The sequence below is a fragment of the Vanellus vanellus genome (genome assembly GCF_965231255.1).
Source record: "Vanellus vanellus genome assembly, chromosome: 21".
Taxonomy (NCBI): Eukaryota; Metazoa; Chordata; class Aves; order Charadriiformes; family Charadriidae; genus Vanellus; species Vanellus vanellus.
In genome coordinates, this window is record NC_138926.1 from 5,696,782 (window position 1) to 5,715,043 (window position 18,262).

Sequence of the window (18,262 nt, forward strand, 5' to 3'; positions counted from 1 at the left end):
TGGTGGTGTGAAGTTTGCCCAGGGCTAGCTGGAAAGGACGCTGCCTGGCCCCACGGCCAGAGACTGCTAAGTTCTTGCCAGTATCCCCAAAGCTCTCACTGGATCCACGTGCCTTTTCAAAGCCCCCCTCTCCTAGGCCTGTTTGTACGGTAAACTCCAGTGCTAATGAATCTGGATATAGGATAATAAAAGCAAAATAGATATGGCTACTACACACCGGCTACCTACCTACAAGCTGACCTTAGATAGCACGGGACGTGCTTTACTCTCCCTAACCACTACGATGCAGAGCCTGCTCCGGCCGTGTGTTAGGAGGGTTATGCAGAGATGAACACGGTCTTGCTGAGGTGAATGCTCCAGCACCCAGATGCACAATTACCAACAGATGTATGGCTGCAGAGCCCAAGTGCTTGTGCAGTGTATTGACTATTAATCAAGTCCCGCTTTTAGGCCACGAATTGCACGTGGGTTTGGGAAAGACATATTTCAAAAAGATTTACTTGCCTAAAATAATCTCCAGAAACAAGCCTAAGCCTTTTTTTTTTTTTTCCCACTTCAAAAACCCATCTGTGCAAGCAAAACACCCTTCAGATTGTCACACAGAAGGCAGGCGAGCCTCTCCCTTGTCCCCTTTCCTCCTCTCGCAAACACCACAAACACCTCCACGGGGCACCAGGGTGGGACACCGGCCCCCGCAGGTCTCCGCTGTTTCTGGCTGCTCTGACCCAGTGCCCGCCTGCTGCCAACAGAAGAGACCCTGCCACCCCAAACCAGGCGAGACCAATGCGCTGGGATGCAACAGCCAGGCAGCGCTCACACGCCGCCTGCGAGACCTTCTCCAACACAGACCAGACACGCAGAAGGAGAGAGAACAGAAGGCACTGGGAGTAGAGGGGCAGCCGAACCCAGCCTGGCAATGACTTACATTCGGCTTTGGCACAGATGAGGCAGGCGGTGGTGCAGTTAAAGAAGTTCAGGATTCCTGCCACGGCCACGCTGATATCGGTGTTGCTGGGGTGGAGGTTGAGGGTGGTGAACCGCTGGAGCTGCAGCTTCAGGAACTCCTCTGGCGCCACTTTGAAGTGAGGAACCTAAGTGGGGAGGAGGGGAACGAAAACATAATTAAAGAGGAAAAAGAAATAAAAACAAGTAAATCTGCCATAAAGGACCTTTGGTGTGAAATGCACAGCAGGCAGAAAGTGAAATATCCCAATAAAACTGCAGAAGCATCACCGGATTGAGGAGAGGAGGGTGGGATCTGTGCAACAGCAGAGGAAAATAATTATCGCAGCAACAAGAAGCCACGGGAAGGAGTGGATCAGGAAAAGTCTTGCTGAGCCACTCAGAGAAAGGCAACAGGGGCTGTGATTACAGCACAGGAAACCATTCCGGATGAGTTCAACCTAATTAGCTTGGGCACTAATTGTAGCCAGGCCCACACTTCATTTCGGGCTTGCTGCCTGGGTAAATACGGAGGCTGCTTCGCAGGCAGGCAGGGAGCGACACAGCCCGCGCTGGAGACCCCCGGACCTTTGCTGTGTGCTAGATGGATGAAGTGCTGCAAATCCACCTCTGCCTGCAGTACCGATGTGTCATCAGGTAATTAGGAGAGATGAAGGGAAGAACAAGATGACCCTGCGCTGGCAAGGCTCAGGAGAGAGGAACAGATGCAGCAGCCAGCAGCTTTGGGCTTTTTTGATCAGCAGAGAGGTAACAGGTGGCCATACGGCGGGCAAGCTCCAACAGGACCATAACTGCGAGTCCTAATAATCCTGTGCTTGTCATTAATACAGCGGAGCAGGAGGCAGGAGGGGAATGCCGTTTCCCAGGGAATTCGGGGAAGGGGGAGCAGGGAAGCTGCACGGGGGGGACAGCCGGAGGGCAGTTTCGCATAGAGGGAAGGGGTGGGCAGACAGATCAAGCTCAGACACTGGGGGTTCAGCCAAATAAGGAGCAGGAATATTGTTTTCCTTTTGCTGAGTGAATTATTTGGAAGAAACAGAAGACAGAGAAAGGGAAACATCTGCTTCGGCTTCATTAGAGGAGTGTCAAGTCCTCTTTTCCTCCATTATTAGTCCTTCCGGAAGCTATCATCCTATGCCTCCCATCTCTCTCCTCTTGGGAAAGGCTATTAGTAGCTTGTGACGGCTGCTTTATTGACAGCATAAGCTGTTTGGTTAGCAATAGGAAAGTTAAAGAGTAATAAGCTGCTATCTGCCTTGATTTCACTCTGCAGCCCTCATCACGGGCCCTGTTAACAGGGAGAGAAGCAGACTGTAAGCGAAAGGCAAATTCCTTTAACCAGAGCAGACAGGGCAGCTCCAGTACAAGCGTGCTGATCGCTCTTGGGAGCCAGGTGGAGTCTCAGACTTGCAGCAACAACCGCTGACAGAGAAGAGAGAGATGGAGACAGAGGTGAAGGCAGCCACCACCACAGCAGCTCCGGCAAGCGCCCAGAGCTCATCACAGCCCTGGTTCACACCTCACCTTCAGTCCTGGAGCCCTCCTCTCCTTTCCAAGAGCTCTGCCCCAGTGCAACACCCCTTTCTGGACAAGAAGGAAGGAAACCTTTGGGCCAAAGGCACTAGAGGGGTAATGCAGGAGACCTGGTTCACCCTTCAGTTTTACCACAGGCTCCTGGCGAACATCAGGCCAGTCACTCCACCATCTGGTGCCTCGGTGGTAAAATGGGGACACTCTTTCCTGTACCTGATGCATGGCTGTAAGTACAACGGCTCTGGCTGGGTTGCTGTATCACGTTTAACACAGCGGCACCAACTGATGCTACTGTGATATAAATCACAGGGAGTTACTGCAGGTTTACATCACTAGGAGGGCAGCCGAGATCAAGCTCGAGAATCAAATACCTTAGAAGTGCACTAGCACTCACCTTTCATTTCTGAAAAAAAATGAAGAGACTTAGATCAGAGACTCAGACTGAATATGAAATTCAGGGGAAAAACTCGCACAATCTGTTACTGCAGAGTTGCCTTTGCCTGGGATGGAGCACGTCTGGGACATTTAACTGGAGAAAGCACTACAAAATACTCTCAGGAGACCCATCCTGCTGTAGCCCAGAGCACTAGGTCTAAAAGATTTCTTCCATCTCTTCAACACTTCTGATTCTCAGGGAACAAAGAACAGCAGTCATTTGCGAATGCAAGTTATTTACAGTGCTCCATTCCAGGCACCCCCTCCTTGGAGGCTGGGCTCCAGAGAGAGACCACTAAATGGCTGAGAGATGTTATCTGGCTTTAAAGGGATGAACTATGAGAAGAGAACTCAATTTCTTTTCCCGAGAGCAGAGCCAGATCCGTGTAAGACGGTTCAAGGCTTATAAAATATTAAATCAGCCAATAGTCTGGACACAGACAAAAAGGGTTTGCATTGATGGAACAGCAGCAAACAGGACGGGGTGCAGCTTTCCAAGTGTGTGCACAAAGTCATGTCGCACCCAGGAGCTTTGGCTGGGACGTGCACCCGCCAGGGCAGGCTGAAGGTTTTGCACCCCTCAGTCGGTGGGGACATGGTTCTCATTGGTGTCGCGTGTGAAGGAACCTGAAGTAAAAGGTGATACAGATGAAAACAAGGACAACGTAGGCAGAAAAGAGAGAGGAAACGGAAAAGGAAGAAGCTGCAAGAACATGTGCGTTAGGAGAAGGGGAGATAAACCAAGTTGTCAACTCTGATGATTAGACGCCAAGGCGGGTCAGATCATGGGAAGGAAAATATAGCAGGTAAGGTGACTACAGCAAGTCATCTTTGCCAAGGATGTCCTGGAGTACCGTAGGCAAATATCTCACTGCCCCTGCCTTGCAGCTGGGACACGAGGACAGAATACACTGGAGATGATGAGGCATGTGGACATCAGCTGGAGAGGCTTTGGGGAGCCAGGTGGAAAGAAAAGGTGTGTGTACACAGAAATGGTGACTGAGAAACAGAGCGCCAGCCTTGAACAAGAACTGCCAGAGGCAGACCCAGGCGAGGGAGAAGGCAGCGTAAGGCTGGAAGCTGCAGCGAGCTGTGCAGCTGTAGCTGGGACTTGGCATCGACGTGACAGTCTCAAATGAAACCTTTCAAGGCTTCAGAAAGCCCTTCCGCATGGCATCTGCGCAGGAGGCATTGCTGCTCGGTATAGTGGTAAATTAAAAACCTAATCCATAGTTACTAAATCACCAGCAAACTGCTGCGTTCCCAGGGAGCCCGGGCATCAAGCAGCAGCCAGCGGGAAGCACTGCTGCGACCAGAGCCCACCGAGAGCATCTCCAGTTTGAAGGACGGCATGCAGAAGGTGGGGGGCGGGGAACAGGTCAGGATCTCTGAGCAGCCCCTTAGCCACAGAGGGCAACTCTGCTCCCACCCCAGGCCTGCCGCGAAACGCCGGGAAGAAGGAGCCAGGGCTCCCACATCACCCTCCTAGCCCTGTGTCAGTCGGCACAAAGGCACAGGCTTACTCCCACATGGAACGTTTCCACTTACCTCTTTCTCCCCACAGATATTGCTGATAATAGAGCTTGAGGCTGGGCTTGAGGAAGGTCCCAGGACACCTACCACCCCTTTTGGGAGAATCTGGCACACTGCGGGCACAGAGAGAGGAAACATGAATTAAACTTCATCCTCAATTTCCAGCTGGCAGTCATGCTTACAGCACCTGCTGCACCTTACTAAGGAAGCAGTATTGTCTCCCTCACACAACACACTCCCTGCCATTTATCTCCCCTCAAAATCACACCATTCACTCTGAAGCACTCTTACCCTGCCTGTGAAACCCTCCTCTCCGTCTTTCCCCAACCTTTCTAAATCCCACCTGAACTCTCCCCAAAGCCCTGGCATCCTCATCTCTGACTCAGAACTGGGGTTTCTCTCTTACAACACCCCTTTTGGGCCATATCAGCTATGCTCCAAGATAAAACATTACCCAAAGTTTATGGAAGATGCTAAACACAGCAGTGACATAGCTTCAAACCATCATCTAGCAGCAAACAAACTTTTATGAATTTCTTCCCTCATCCTCTGCAGAGCTCAGTGGTAATACTAAGGATCATATTACTGTTTTTCATTTGGTTTTCAGTTTTTGTTGTGTTTTTTTTTTTTTTTCTGGCAGTAGTTAATCTTCTGGCTCCGTGCCACCAAGGTTAGCAGAACAATAAAAAGACCCTGACAAAATGAAGAAGTTAAATCTCTTCCCTCAAGCTTCCCGGGTTAAACTGCAACCTTTTGTCCTTTTAATTCACAGCACAAATTTAGCTGAATGGCACTCCAAGGACTACCCCAGCTGGTGTCACCTCCCCGCTGCCATCCCAATCAGCCACGTTGCTCAGAAACGCTCCTCCAGAGCAGCCTGCGCAGGCAAAGCCTCGCGAACAGAAGGCGAGAGCCCCTCGCGCCTGAATCCCCCGACTCCGAAAGGCTCATCTGAACATGTGCTGGCCATCGCTTATTCTGAAATACCAGACCTGCCTCAGCATCGCCACGCACTCGGCTCCTTTCTCCCCGGGACAGACAAAGCCACATTTGCTCAACTGGCATCAAGTGACTGCTTTCTGAAGAAAGAGGATACCGCAGGGAGAAAGGAGGCACCACAACCACTTATCAGTTCTGGCAAGAGCAAGCTCACAACATTTTCATATGTAAAAACTAAACCACCACATCACAAAGCTGAGATTTTAAAGACAGTGCCTCTTCGGTATCAAATGGCGGGTCTGGTTCAGAGCCCCATCCTCACCGCAGGTTCCTGGCTTACATATCAGATGAGCTTTTGTGATGCTTGTAAAAAGTTCTCTAGATTCAGCAGCTGGAAAAAGAAACTAGAAAAATTCAAACCAGAACATATTTTTCGTAGTGAAGGGAATTCATCATCAAAACTGTCCTACTACAGATCAGAGAAGGTTTTCTACCAACTTCAAGTCTTTAAATCAAGATTGCGCATGAAACGAGAGTTTACACGGCGCTTGGGGTTTTTTTAGAACAGTGAGCTATGGGGCTGAGTGTAGCATTCAGCAAGTGAATGGCTACAGTCCGTTTTCTGCAGAATATAAGATCAGCTGTCAAGGTGGTCATCTCCGGCCTTAGACTTCATAAGTCTCCGTAGCTTCATGACTGGAATATGAGGCCAAAAGCTGAGGACTTCGTTTGTTGCTTCGGGAAATTGGTTTCACTTCTTTCCAAGCGCTACTTCAAGGAAAAACTCCTTGTACTACTAGGTCCCTATGCGTACTGACTGCCCTGACTTCTTACAGAAAGTGCTGATGATATGCAAACATCTTCTCTTGGGTTTTCCTTCCTTCCCTGCTCTCTCATCCTCCACCATCTCAATCTGCTACAGAACAAGTGATATTTTTCTGCAGCATCTTCAAAGGAATCCAGCACTTGCTTTTCCTCTGTGCTTAAAAATTTACAGGCACTTACACCTCTTCAGAAGACCCTTTTAAATAAGAGCACCAGCAATTTGAAAACCCCGCTTGCTCTCTCAGTGGCGCTCATCAGTCCCTCTGAGCTGCAGCAGACCCTTCGGGTGCTCTGCAATTCAGTATCTGGGAGGAAGGAGCTGCTCCAAGCCCTCTATCCACAGGTCATGGAGGCAAAAGTCCTGGGGGAAATTTTGTTGTGCAAGCAGGGGAAAGTTTGACAAGCACTTTTCTTCTTATCTCTGGTATCGAGAACAAAAAGTGGGTTAAGTAGTCATAGCAACAGAGTTGCAACAACTGTCAGAAGAAAGAGACCTGGCTTATCATGCCAAGGGTGAAACATCCAGTAAAATTAAGGAAAATGAATGGAAACAAAGTGGAGGTGCCTGAGGCAAAGGTTTCAACCACATTTGGAAAGCTTTTTCTCTTGTAATCCAAGCACATTTCCTATTGCAGAACATTACCTGATGCTGTTGGTCTCCACAGGGAGAAAAGGCTCAACCTTGCTACCATCATGGGCACTGAGGATTCAGACAAGCACTTGCAGGGATGTATAAATGTCAGCCCTGTACCAAAAATTCATCCCTGATAACTGCACAAACTATAACCAGCAATAATGGCATAGCCCCTGCCACTTAAGTCTCTTTATACTTCAACACATGGGCGCCATGTAAACTATATACTGCCCAGGACCTCTGCTCAAAATTGTGTCCAATTTTTATGGTTTTTTAGAATTCAGTACCTCAAGAAATATGGGACATTGAAGTGACATCATGTTAAGAACCTCTGTCACGAGATGGGATGTGGGTACTACTGATCATCCTTCATCTGAAGGCCCGAGATGCCCCAAACCTCCTATTCCAGCCCTTTTAATGGACTGCCTGTACTCAGCTGTTCTAAGTCAATATCCTTGAGGATAGTGGGACAGAAAAACAAGAAACAGGCTTAGCAAACAGATTTCTTAACAAAACTCTTAAAATACGTACGTCTTTGAAAAGGAAATATCCCAGGGTGTACCCTTCTCTGCTGGGACCTGCACTGGTTTAGGCAGGACAGGATCCCTCCTGCCATCACTTGGAGGTGTGAACGGATGGATGCTGCCTTTCCACTTGTACGTGGACCTCTGCCTCTGCTGCCTGCGCAGCTCAGATGCCCTGTTATGGTACCTCTGTCTGCGCAGTTACGGGCTTTGCCCAGAAGCAGGAGTGGGGTCAGAGTCTCCTGTCCCCCTCCCGGCACAGGCTACAGTCTGGAGCTAGGAGGCGGCCCTCACGCAAGCTCAGAAAAGCGTTCAGTGTGCTATGCGAAACGGTGACCCTCCTTTCATACTAGAGCAGGTCTGTCCTGCCTCGTAAGCGAGAAAGGGCTGCGTTTCATAGTTTCCGCCAGTATATTTGGGAATTAAGAACAGGTTTGGACACTCGGGAAACAGCAATGTGTGTTTTAAAGGAAGATGGAAATACGTGCTTGGTTTTGAACATGAAAAAGCACGCCAACAAAGGAGTAGCTCTCGTATTATGTATGCATGTACATCCACTTAGTCACGGTCAGACAGTGCCTTTCACCTCCCGGGATGTCAGGGCACTTGGCAAGCATTTCCATGAACTCTCCCTGTTCAAAGCACAGCTGAAAGCGCTCTGGTGAGAGCATCCACCCACGGTGCAGAGCACAGCATCTCTTTCACCGCGTGCAGATACCTGATACAAGGGTTTCAGACAGCATGCAAAGAAGATTCTTGCCTCTAATTGAAAATAAATGAGCAGGGAAGGTATGCAATTACCTCAACGTTTCCATGATCGCAAAACATCTCAGAGGATCTTGAATGACAGGGACTGGTCAGGATGGGGCTCTCATTCAAAAAACACCAAGTGCATAAACAGACAGTGTTTCAGGGAGTGCATCCTGCACCGTGGCTCCGAGACTGCTCCCTGCAGCATCCTTTATGCTTCTTAACAGGAACCCGCAACCAGAGCAGGCGTAAATGCGAAATCCAACAGGATCACAAAACTGGTGGGACAGTTAATAGCACATTTGAGCCAACATCACTGAATGGACGTATCAGGCACTTTGAAATATTGGTGTGAATAAATAAACATTTAAAATCCTCCAGTTGCTCACTCGCTCTGACTGTTGACCTGCCCTGAGATGTTTGGATTAACAACAGAAAGACGCTTAAAAGACTGATGAGACGATAGGGGACAGGGTGACAAGCAGAAAATCTGTCCCTCCCTTGACATCAAAAGGAATAAGGTGTTTTAGATAAAGACATGATTAAACAAGTCATTTTGGATCTCCATAAAAGGAGTTGAAACATCAAACACAAAGAGAGAGAACAGGCTTTACTTATAATGACAAAAAAGCTCTATCCATAACCTTTCACTGCAAACTCATTTCAAAACACAGGACTTTACAGGTGTTGCATACAGGAACAGTCAGTGTTTGTCTTCATTCATACATAAAGCTGAAATGGCAAATCATGCATGAATGTGATTAAGACTGACTCATATTTTATCTGCTATAGCAATTGTGATTTTGTGGCCCCCTAATAGTAAGATGCCTGAGTCAGTCAGGAGGAAAAAAGAAAGAAAAACAGCTCAACACTAAAATAAAAACTAACTCTCAAAAAGACTTTCTTCTCTTGAAGCACTAATTGTACACGGAATACCACTGATGGGGTGTAATCACAGCATTCCTAGATCAGTCGGCTAAGCATGCTAGCTGTGATATTTATGGGTGATTCAAAGGGCGTGAAATTTGAGAACAGTATTAAACAGATGTATAACAGCTTTGCAGTCATAGGTTAAAACATCTAAACTGCTTTTATTAATATTACGTGTGATAACAAATATCAGTGCCGTATTAAAGCTGAGAAGTCAGACATCTGAAAGCCATGAAAGCCTTGAAATTTAAGTTAAAGGATCTGACTCTCCTCTGCTACCAGTATAAATCAAGAATAACTTCAGTGACATGAAGCCATAAAGAATGCAGATTTTTCCTTTTGTGAGAAATGCTTCAAGACATTTTTCCCTCTAAAGAAAAGGCAAATAATGTATTGCAAAATTATGTGAATATTCACTTCACCAAAATCAAATCAGTTTGCTCCGATTTCTACATTTTATATTCTGTAAGTCGAAGGAAAGAAAACAAAGAAAATCACCCCAAGGTGAAAACTTGAAATGGAAGTTTGCCTCTTCCTCACTTATCCCATTTCCATGTTCTCCTCAAACACCACATTTGCTGAAATCAACAGTTCCTTGCATGATACTTCATTCTCAGCAAATTAGTATTCTTCTGCTTGAAAAACATTCCAACAGAAGAGTTTCTGAGCGGTGTTACAGGGCTGCAAGTGAGAAAGAAACCCCGTTCACGGTCTTTCCCACAGCTCTGGGGTCGCTTGGCAATCGGCCCTCTTTCCCGAGCAAAGTTAAACAACAGAAACACCACTATCTGCAGAAGATTTGAGAAAGGAAACAGAACAGAACTAAAAATGCTACTGGTTCTTTCAAAGACATTGAAGGCTCAAGCAAGCAAGCAATTTTCTCATTTCCTAGGAGGCTCGCTGGGAGATTTGGGATACTTTCGGGGGCAAACTGGGAAAGTGCTCAGAAACACAGGCAGCCCCCATCCCTTCTGCTTGACCTGGCCGGTACGACTGGATTTGCCCTGTTGCTGTGCCAAATGAGGGCAAAGCAGGATGCGCACAACCCTGAACAGACGGGAAAGACAAAGAAAAAGTTAAGAGAGATGAGGGGTCCAAAAGAGGCAGAGAACTGCTGTTTTAAACACTCCCTGTGATGCCGCATGTGATGATCTCAATCTAGACTGCCTCCCGGGTGACAGGCTCTATAAATAGACATACAGGTACTTGCTGAAATGCACTTTATTAACCGAACGCTTCTATAAATAATGCAAACGCTAATTCAGGAAATGAAGGAGTGCTCTGCTGATCCCGCAGGCCTATTGAGCCCCTTCTGCCAGTTACCCAGAGACCCGCTCCTCAGTGGCGCCGGGTGCCACGGCCCCATGGGCCTCCCAGGCACAGGGATGCTCAGTGCTGCGCGGAATAAAGACCAAAGCTAAATGAAAAAACAGCCCGCTCTAGACCACAACATACTACCACACCTTTTTGGGATACCTTGCAGATTACACAAGCTTGGGACAGAGAACCATAGGGAAAAGAGTCAAAATCCCTATTATTTAAAATGATTTCGCCAGCTTTTTCAAGCCAGCTTGTAATAAAAAATTACAGCACTCCCCTGAACTCTAAAGGTCATCTTAAAAATTATTCTAAAGGAAGCTATCCTATTTCAAAGGATTTTCCCTCTTAAAGGAAGAAGCTATTGTAGATCTCTTTAGTTTCTTTCACTCAGGCTCCTGAGAGGGCTGTGGGACACTGACCATCAATTTTGTTTTTATTCATCAGCATGGGGTTGACATGTTGGGCATCCAGAGGAACACCTGTAGTAGAGACCAGTTTGCATTAAGGGACCAGTTTGCGTTTAAAGCACCACGGAAAGTATACCGCTCTTTCAAAATTAGCTCTTTTTAAGCCACATGATTTTAAACATCACTTGAAAACTTCACTTTGTATAAACAAATCCACTGCCAATCTAAAGCACTGAAAGAGCTATCATGTTTGCTGACAAACTGTGTTTCATGGGGTTTTAAAAATAACTTAATTGCGCTGAACTTGCCCAGAGTCTCTTATTTGCACACCATTAAGTACTTTACAAAGGAGCATCACCTCCTGTATCATTACCTCTGTTTATTGACACACAGATTAAAGAAAATAATTTGTCCCAGGTCGCTGAGCTGAACGGTGGCAAAGCTTATTGGGGACCTATATCCTCTCATCCCATGCCATGGCTCACCTCACACCACCACGCTAAACCCTCAAATGAAAACTGATCTTAGCACTCGCCCTCCAAGCCTAACCTCCCCTTACGCCCCACTGTGCCCCCAGCAGCGGAGGCACCCCGGCAGGGCCAGCCCTTGCCAACGCACGGCTGGTGCTGAGCACACCATCAGTGCTGCTGCTGAAGGTGCCACACACCGCCCGAGGGGACGCTGCGCCCGCATCCAGACCCTACCGAACCCCTGCACCAAGCCCGACTGCGCTCGGGCAGCCAGGGCAGGCCTGGGGCTTGGCGGAGACCCACTTTCATGGAAGCACGTGTTGATCTTTCAAGCGCTGACAGAGGAGCTGAGAGGTGCTTTTAACCCCGTGTACCCACCTTGACTATCACACAATTATCCTCTGCAGCAAGTGCAGTGTGCCAGACACCTCCTGCGAGCCGGTGGAGAGACGAACTGGGGAAGGACCAGCTACGTGGAGGGGTACTTACTGGTTTCTGCTGTCTCATACTCGCTGTCTCGCAGCAGCTCAAAAATATCGACTTCCACTTTGGCTTTCCCCACCCGCTCGGGCGCGCGGTTGATGCGGTTCTTGGCCAGGGTGATGGAGAGCCGCTCCCCTCTGCTGCACTCCATGGGGTCATCCAGGATGGCAGCTGCGGGAGCAAAGGAGTCGGCAGCGGTTACGCTTGGCAGGGACCCAGCCCAGCTCCGTGCAACCCCCCAAGCCCAGCGCCCCTTCGGGATCTCCACTGCCACACAAGCAGCCGCCGCGCTGGCACTTCTGCTCCTGCCGCCGCTATTGTTAGCGCATCCATCCTCCCTCCTACGCGCGGCCTTTCCCGCCGCTTCGCCCACCTCCCGGGTCTTGCCAGACACGTGGGCGACGAAATCTTTGCAGCAGCGGCTGCTTTACCTGCCGGCGTGCTGCAGCACGACACGGCCGCCTACGCTGCTGGGGTCCTGGTGGTACCCAGCACCCACTGCGGCACGGGCATCTGTCGCTCGCCCTGGGTGCTCCTAGAGAGGCACAGCCAGCTGTGCAGCCCCAAACAGCCCAGATCCGGGCACCGCCACACATGCCAACAGAGGAAGAACGTCCCCAGATAGCCTCGGTTTGCTCGTTTGAGAAAGCGTCGATACGGTGCTGATAGCTGGAATATTTCAGGAAGCACGTGGGCAGCCGTGGGTGGGAAGGGACAAATATTTTTCAAACAGAAAGCACTTGACTCTTGAACTCAGCTCCTGGGCCTGCCCACTCAAATCTGTGTTAGGCAGAGGGAGATAGTGTGGGGTATTATTTTTATTTTCTTGACGGAAGGCAAAAAGAAATTGGAGTTGAACATTAATCACAGCGTTTCATTACGAGCTGGCACAACTTCTGCAGCCGAGTGGGTTTATCCCTGCTAATAGGAGGTCTCCTCCCAGAACGCAGCTATTCAGTTGTACCTGGGGAAGTGCAGCGCTGGGTTTTGTTGTGTATATTAGCAAGGCACCAATGCTTATCTTCCCTTTCCAAAAATCACTCCAAAGGGAGCGATGCCATTCACAACTGCTCAGGTATAGATGGAGTCGCAGCTCAGAGCCAAATCAGGCCCCGCACCGTGTAGGATAGCAAAGCAGGGATTAGTGGGGCTCTGCTGGGTGGTGTGTCAGGGTAACATGGAACACACAGCCCAGCCCAATGAATAAACCCGTCTCGGGTTCAGATGCCTTTTACTTCGGCTTTTCTGCCCCTGAGACTTGCTTTGAGCCAAGCCAGGTCTCAAAGCACAGCCCCATTTCAACGGCCAACTTGCATCGTATTTCAGGGCTCTTTTCTCAGCCTCATTATGCTCATCCCAGTGGGATCTCTTCTCTCTTGACAAAACCGCAGAGCGTCTCCGCTTCCCAGTCCTGCCCTAACCCCACCTGTGGAAGGTAACCAAATGCCAAATCCAGTGGTGAAGCAAAGTGGTCCACGCTAACCTGATGAACTTTGTAGCCTGATGATATCCACACAAGAACTCCTTCTCTTCCTACTTTTTCCCCAGTTTTACGGGAGCTAAACTGAACTAAGTACTGATAAAGAAACACACAGCAATACTTCTTGTACGATACGCACAGATGTCTTGGCGAACATTCCCAGTCCTTCAGGCGACACCATCTCCTCTGCTCCGCTAACATCCAAGCTCCATCATTATCTGCAGAGCCAGGGCAGTTAATCTTAATCTCATTATGCAAGAAAAAAGGTTGTGCTTTCCTCTAAGGCCAGGAACACGGATCACAGGTTTTTAAAGACATCAGTATGGCTGGTGACTGCTCTTAATTAAAAAGAAGCTGGGAGACTAAAGTGCCCCAACAAGCAGCTTGCTCAAGTCCCCAGTTCTCTAGGAAAGCAGCAGCAGACAGAAGAAAGTTGTGAACAGGCCCCACTTTCTCCTGCACAAAACTGTTTGACGTGTGTAAACTTTTCACTATGGCCCTGTTTCCAGGAAAGGGTAAAGCAATATACTGAATCTGATGAACATCACAAAATGCTTTTTACGTTCCAGGTGCTGACACAGCAAAAGTCAGGGAGCGTATGTCAGCATTCGTAGATTCATTATTTTCTAATTTAAAGCTTCAAAATAACTAAATCGGACAATTTTTTCAAGTATATTCTTCAATTGTGATTTCAAACAAAATTAAGTTCTGCTAATGTATAGTTTCAATATATTTTGGAAGTAAAAGAGTAGAAACCAAAGCATTTCAAGTAATTTCCTCAGGCCACCTAGGCACAAATGTTTGCACAAAGTTTTTTTTGTCTCTATTCAGGATGGGACTTTCCATTTTTATTTTTGGAAATCTTGAAAACTTCCCTACAGGTGAGAAAAAAAAAAAAAAAAAAATCCCTCTTCCCTACTCAGCTGTGACTGAATTTGAACTTTGCAGCCCACCTTGGGAGCAAATACATGAGGAAGGGGAAAGCGCCCACAGCAAGTGACAGGTTTTGGAAAAGAAAGGGAGCCTCAAGTGGCAGGAAGAAAACAGACTGCTCAGTGCCGGCTGGTCGGGGGAGCAGGGGGCTACCCAGCCTCTCTGGCAGCGGGAAAAGATAAGGGGCCTCAACAAAGGCTCCTTTATCGTGATCTATCCGACCACACCGGAACGTGGACCAGGGCTCAGCCACTAATCAAACTACATTACCGCTTCCTATCTCCCCGAGGGGCTTGTGATAGAAAACCAGCAAAATTTGTTCAATTGCGTTTTGGGAGACTAGTTAGTTTTACCAAATATTACACCAGCCCCCAGAACAGACTAGGTAATGAGGCTGAACTAATCTTTATTTATTAAAGCTAGTGGATGAAAAAGGTCATTTAATGTTTAAAAAAGGCTGGTTTTAAAACTTCATGTCTTGGGACACAGTGCCAAAGCTCATCTAATAGTGGCATCATTAAGTATGAACGAAAATCTTTATAGAAATTCCCTTTCATCTACTCCTGTCTATTAAATTTGGGAAGCTGCATCAAGTAAATCTTTAATTCTGAAAACTTACAGTGAAGTCTTTGAACTTAGTTGGCCTCAAAAATCACTTCTATCTTCCCCATCATAATAAATGTCTCCAATCTAGACTGCCTTCTCTATGAATTATGAGAAAAATATTTCAGAGGGAGTCAGGAGCACCTGGGTCTGTGATGCCCAATTCAGGGCTGCAGAGGATTTCACAGGGACCGAGAGTCAAACAACTTCAAGTGAAGCCAGCAAGGACTGCAGAACCTGAGCTTTCTCAGGAAGAACTCGCTGGAACATCTTTTCCCGTGGGATGTCCAATCTTGATAGATAAACATCTTTTATATAGTAATAATTCTTTTTTTATTCAATATGCCCAGGTTTTCCTTACACTTAACACAAAACCCACAAACTCAAGAGGCTACAAAACAAGAGGGTTTATTGCTTTGGATATGCATTGAAAATAGTTGGGTTACAGTCGCTTAAGATTTGAGCAACAAGTGACTTCACTTGTAAATTTCCATCGAGCACAAATTTCAAATGCAACACCCAAAGTTAATGATTTAACAGCAAGAACCAGAAAAAAGGTATTACTGATCGCCAGAGAAATGCAAGATGACATAATGGTACCCTCTGAGAAAAACAGATTTCAATAACATCCCCACAGGTTGTCCTCACCTCAGTGATTTTCCAGCCCTCGGAGGCGGGCAGACACGATGGGGGACGGGGAGGCAGGAGCCGGTGCTCTCTGATGAGACACACGTGTGTGCCTGTGTGGTAGTGCACACCGGGTCTAAGCCCTGCCCTACTGAGACACAGCGCATAGGACATCTGCAAGTGCCTCGTCCAGACAGGAGCTGGACCAGGGGCTCCCCAGAGATGCAGCTCCCTTAAGCTCCATCGGCCCCACAGCACGGGCCCACGCAGAGGGACAGCCGGCGGCGGTGGCATCTGGCTGCGGCACTCCCACTCCACTCAAGCAGAGCACAGCCACAGCAGTATGAAAGGCACATGCTCAAACTCTTCTGTCTTTTCTCCTCTTACCCTGGAGAAGCTTCTCTGGGAAGAGGAAGGACATTCATTTCTCACCCCACGCAGTTCAGTGCTACTCCTTTTCGCCACAACAGCAAATGGGGGGGCAGGCAGTGCTCTCAGCTCCTGTGCTGGCAGCGATGGAGACAGCTGTCTTCCTGGAGCTGGGCTGAGACACGGCAACTCATTCTATTAAGTGCACCAGCCAGTTTACAGACAACACTGAAATTTAATCCTTTCCACCCTCAGTTGGGTTTCAACCAGTGCTAAAAAAGCAGAAAGCCTCCGTTCTACCATTCCCCCGAGCCATGCGGCTCCCCAGAGTGCTACCCGCCGCCAGCCACGTGCACAACATATGCACTCTGACAAGCCTAACACGATGGCAAGTTTTACTACACATCACTACTTAATTCACGATCCAACCAAGATCCAATGAAGTAGCATTTTTATAACAATAACAGGGAACAGATGTTACTAGGAGGTTTATACACTGCTACAACAAACAGTGTTCAGCTGACCTTTCCCTGTTAACGTTATAGAGTACTGTTACATTTTCTCAGATGCTTTCCATACTGTTGAGATGCAAAACCATACTCAGAAACACAATTGCCATCTCAAGTCATCACTCGATGATATAGAGTTAGCAAAGCACTGGCTTAGTAAAGATGATATTTCACTGTTCATAACCCGTCCCTCCAAGTTAAAAAGATACAAAGCCATCTGCAATATTTCTGCAGTGTCTCCTCTGACAGGTTAAGATCACACCTACAGCCTCTTCTTATTTATACTGTAAACACAGTCCTCAAATCTCCTATGTTTCTGTGATGAATGGCCTCTCAGATTAAGAACCGTAACCTCAGTTCAACCAGGTTTAGACAGGTAGATCATCCAACGCCTACTACTAGCACTGATCAGTCCTTGGTCTCAAAACCAGGAACCCTTCAGATCAAAGGCATACCAGACAAACGTACCGCGCTATAACACCGATGCCCTGCTCGGGAACAGCAGCCTCAGGAGCTGCCCTGGGACGTGGGGGAATCACCCCAGACCTCCCCATCTCCCCTTGCTCCTGCCCCTGCCTGCTGCCCCCCGACCGACCACCTGCACAACCCTTATCAGCAGAGCCCCACCGGCAGCTGCTCCTGTCCTCGTTAACCCCACACTGGCTCCAGAACCACAAGGCTCCCGCCTCCTTTGAGGGGGCAGTTGATTAAAAACGGTTGCAGAATTGCCTCACTTCGCACACTTCCCCTCTGCTGAATACAGCGTCAACCCTTCAGGCTGTCTATACGGTAAAGGATAAGAAATTTGCAGACTTCCTCATTACAGGGCTGTCAAGTATAGCTCCAGTGGAGAAACAGGTGGGATTGTGTTTCCGTTATAATCTCTGAAGTGCTGCTTAAAAATAAAATAAAAAGTCATCAATATGCTATTACTCTGAGAGGAAAGAGGATTTCATCACGGAAAAAGAAAATCTAAAAACATAAACTCTCCTTCACAAAGAGACTTGATAATGTTTGTCTGATCAGTGTAGCAGAGGGCTATTTATTGCTCTTGGCCAACATTTGAAATCTGCATTTAAATGGAGCTTCCCTCTCCTTTCTGCTATCCAGAGAGAGTGAATTCAGGAGACGGAGAGAGAAGGGGAGACATGATACAAACAGCTGAGGGCTTTAGTTTCTGCTGCTTGAAACAACCTCTCTTTTCTCTTCCTTAATAATTGCTTTGTGTACATAAAATCAGAGCAACGTTCTCTGAGACTGGGGGTTTCCAGGAAGACAGAGAATGCTGCCACACTCCTCCTCTGTCCTCCCTGAGTCTGCGAAGGTGATGACCTGTCAATGGTGCGGGACCTGTCACAGCGCTGGGATGCAATGCCTCAGTGGGGGCAGTCCATCTTTGTGCCCCAGCAAACATTGTCCCTCTGGTCCGGGCAGGTAAAAGCACTGCCAGACTCCGCTTCCCTCCTCCGCACACCTCTACGAGCAACAGAGATGGCTGTTCATATCCAAAAGGGGGCGGGAGGGGGACCACAGTTCAGCTGCCATTCTGAAAGCAGGCATCTGCAAGACAGGTCTCATCTCACCTCTCGCTCCTTTGCTTCACGTGGGAGGAGGAAAACACACTAATGAGACAAGGTCCTGCTCTTCTGATAAAGATCACCTGCTTTTCCGAATACAAATCTCGCTACAAGGCCGCCAGCAAACTCTCTTAGCATGAAGACAGAAGCAAAAGAGCGCAAAGGGAAAAGAAAGGGGTCTGAAATGGAAATGCCCTGTCCAGAGCTGGCTAATGCAATCTGAAGCCATCCTCGCACAGAAGCGGGGCAGCAACTCAGGTCCTTTAAAGCCAACGGGGAAACTCCTACGGGTTTCCACAGCCGCAGACTTGAGGCACGCTGCAGCTATGGATAAAGTCCTGATCTGTGAATTCAAATAGTGTGTTTGCAACCAGATAAGTCCTACTTAATCCCCTGAAAAGCCTGTCAAGAGACTTCC

At 48.0% G+C, this 18,262-nt stretch overlaps 1 protein-coding gene across 1 annotated transcript in view; it reads right to left on the reverse strand.

Moving 5' to 3' along the window:
* The window catches only part of GRIK4 (glutamate ionotropic receptor kainate type subunit 4), a gene marked incomplete at its 3' end in the record, with an annotated part of 137,213 nt that overhangs the window by 66,748 nt on the left and 52,203 nt on the right, over nt 1–18,262 (reverse strand). The window contains exons 2-4 of the mRNA XM_082493873.1: nt 11,753–11,917; nt 4,480–4,577; nt 926–1,091 (exon numbers count right to left, since the gene is read on the reverse strand). Coding sequence (XP_082349999.1) covers nt 926–1,091; nt 4,480–4,577; nt 11,753–11,917 — 429 coding nt within the window. The remainder of the gene's footprint in view (nt 1–925; nt 1,092–4,479; nt 4,578–11,752; nt 11,918–18,262) is intronic.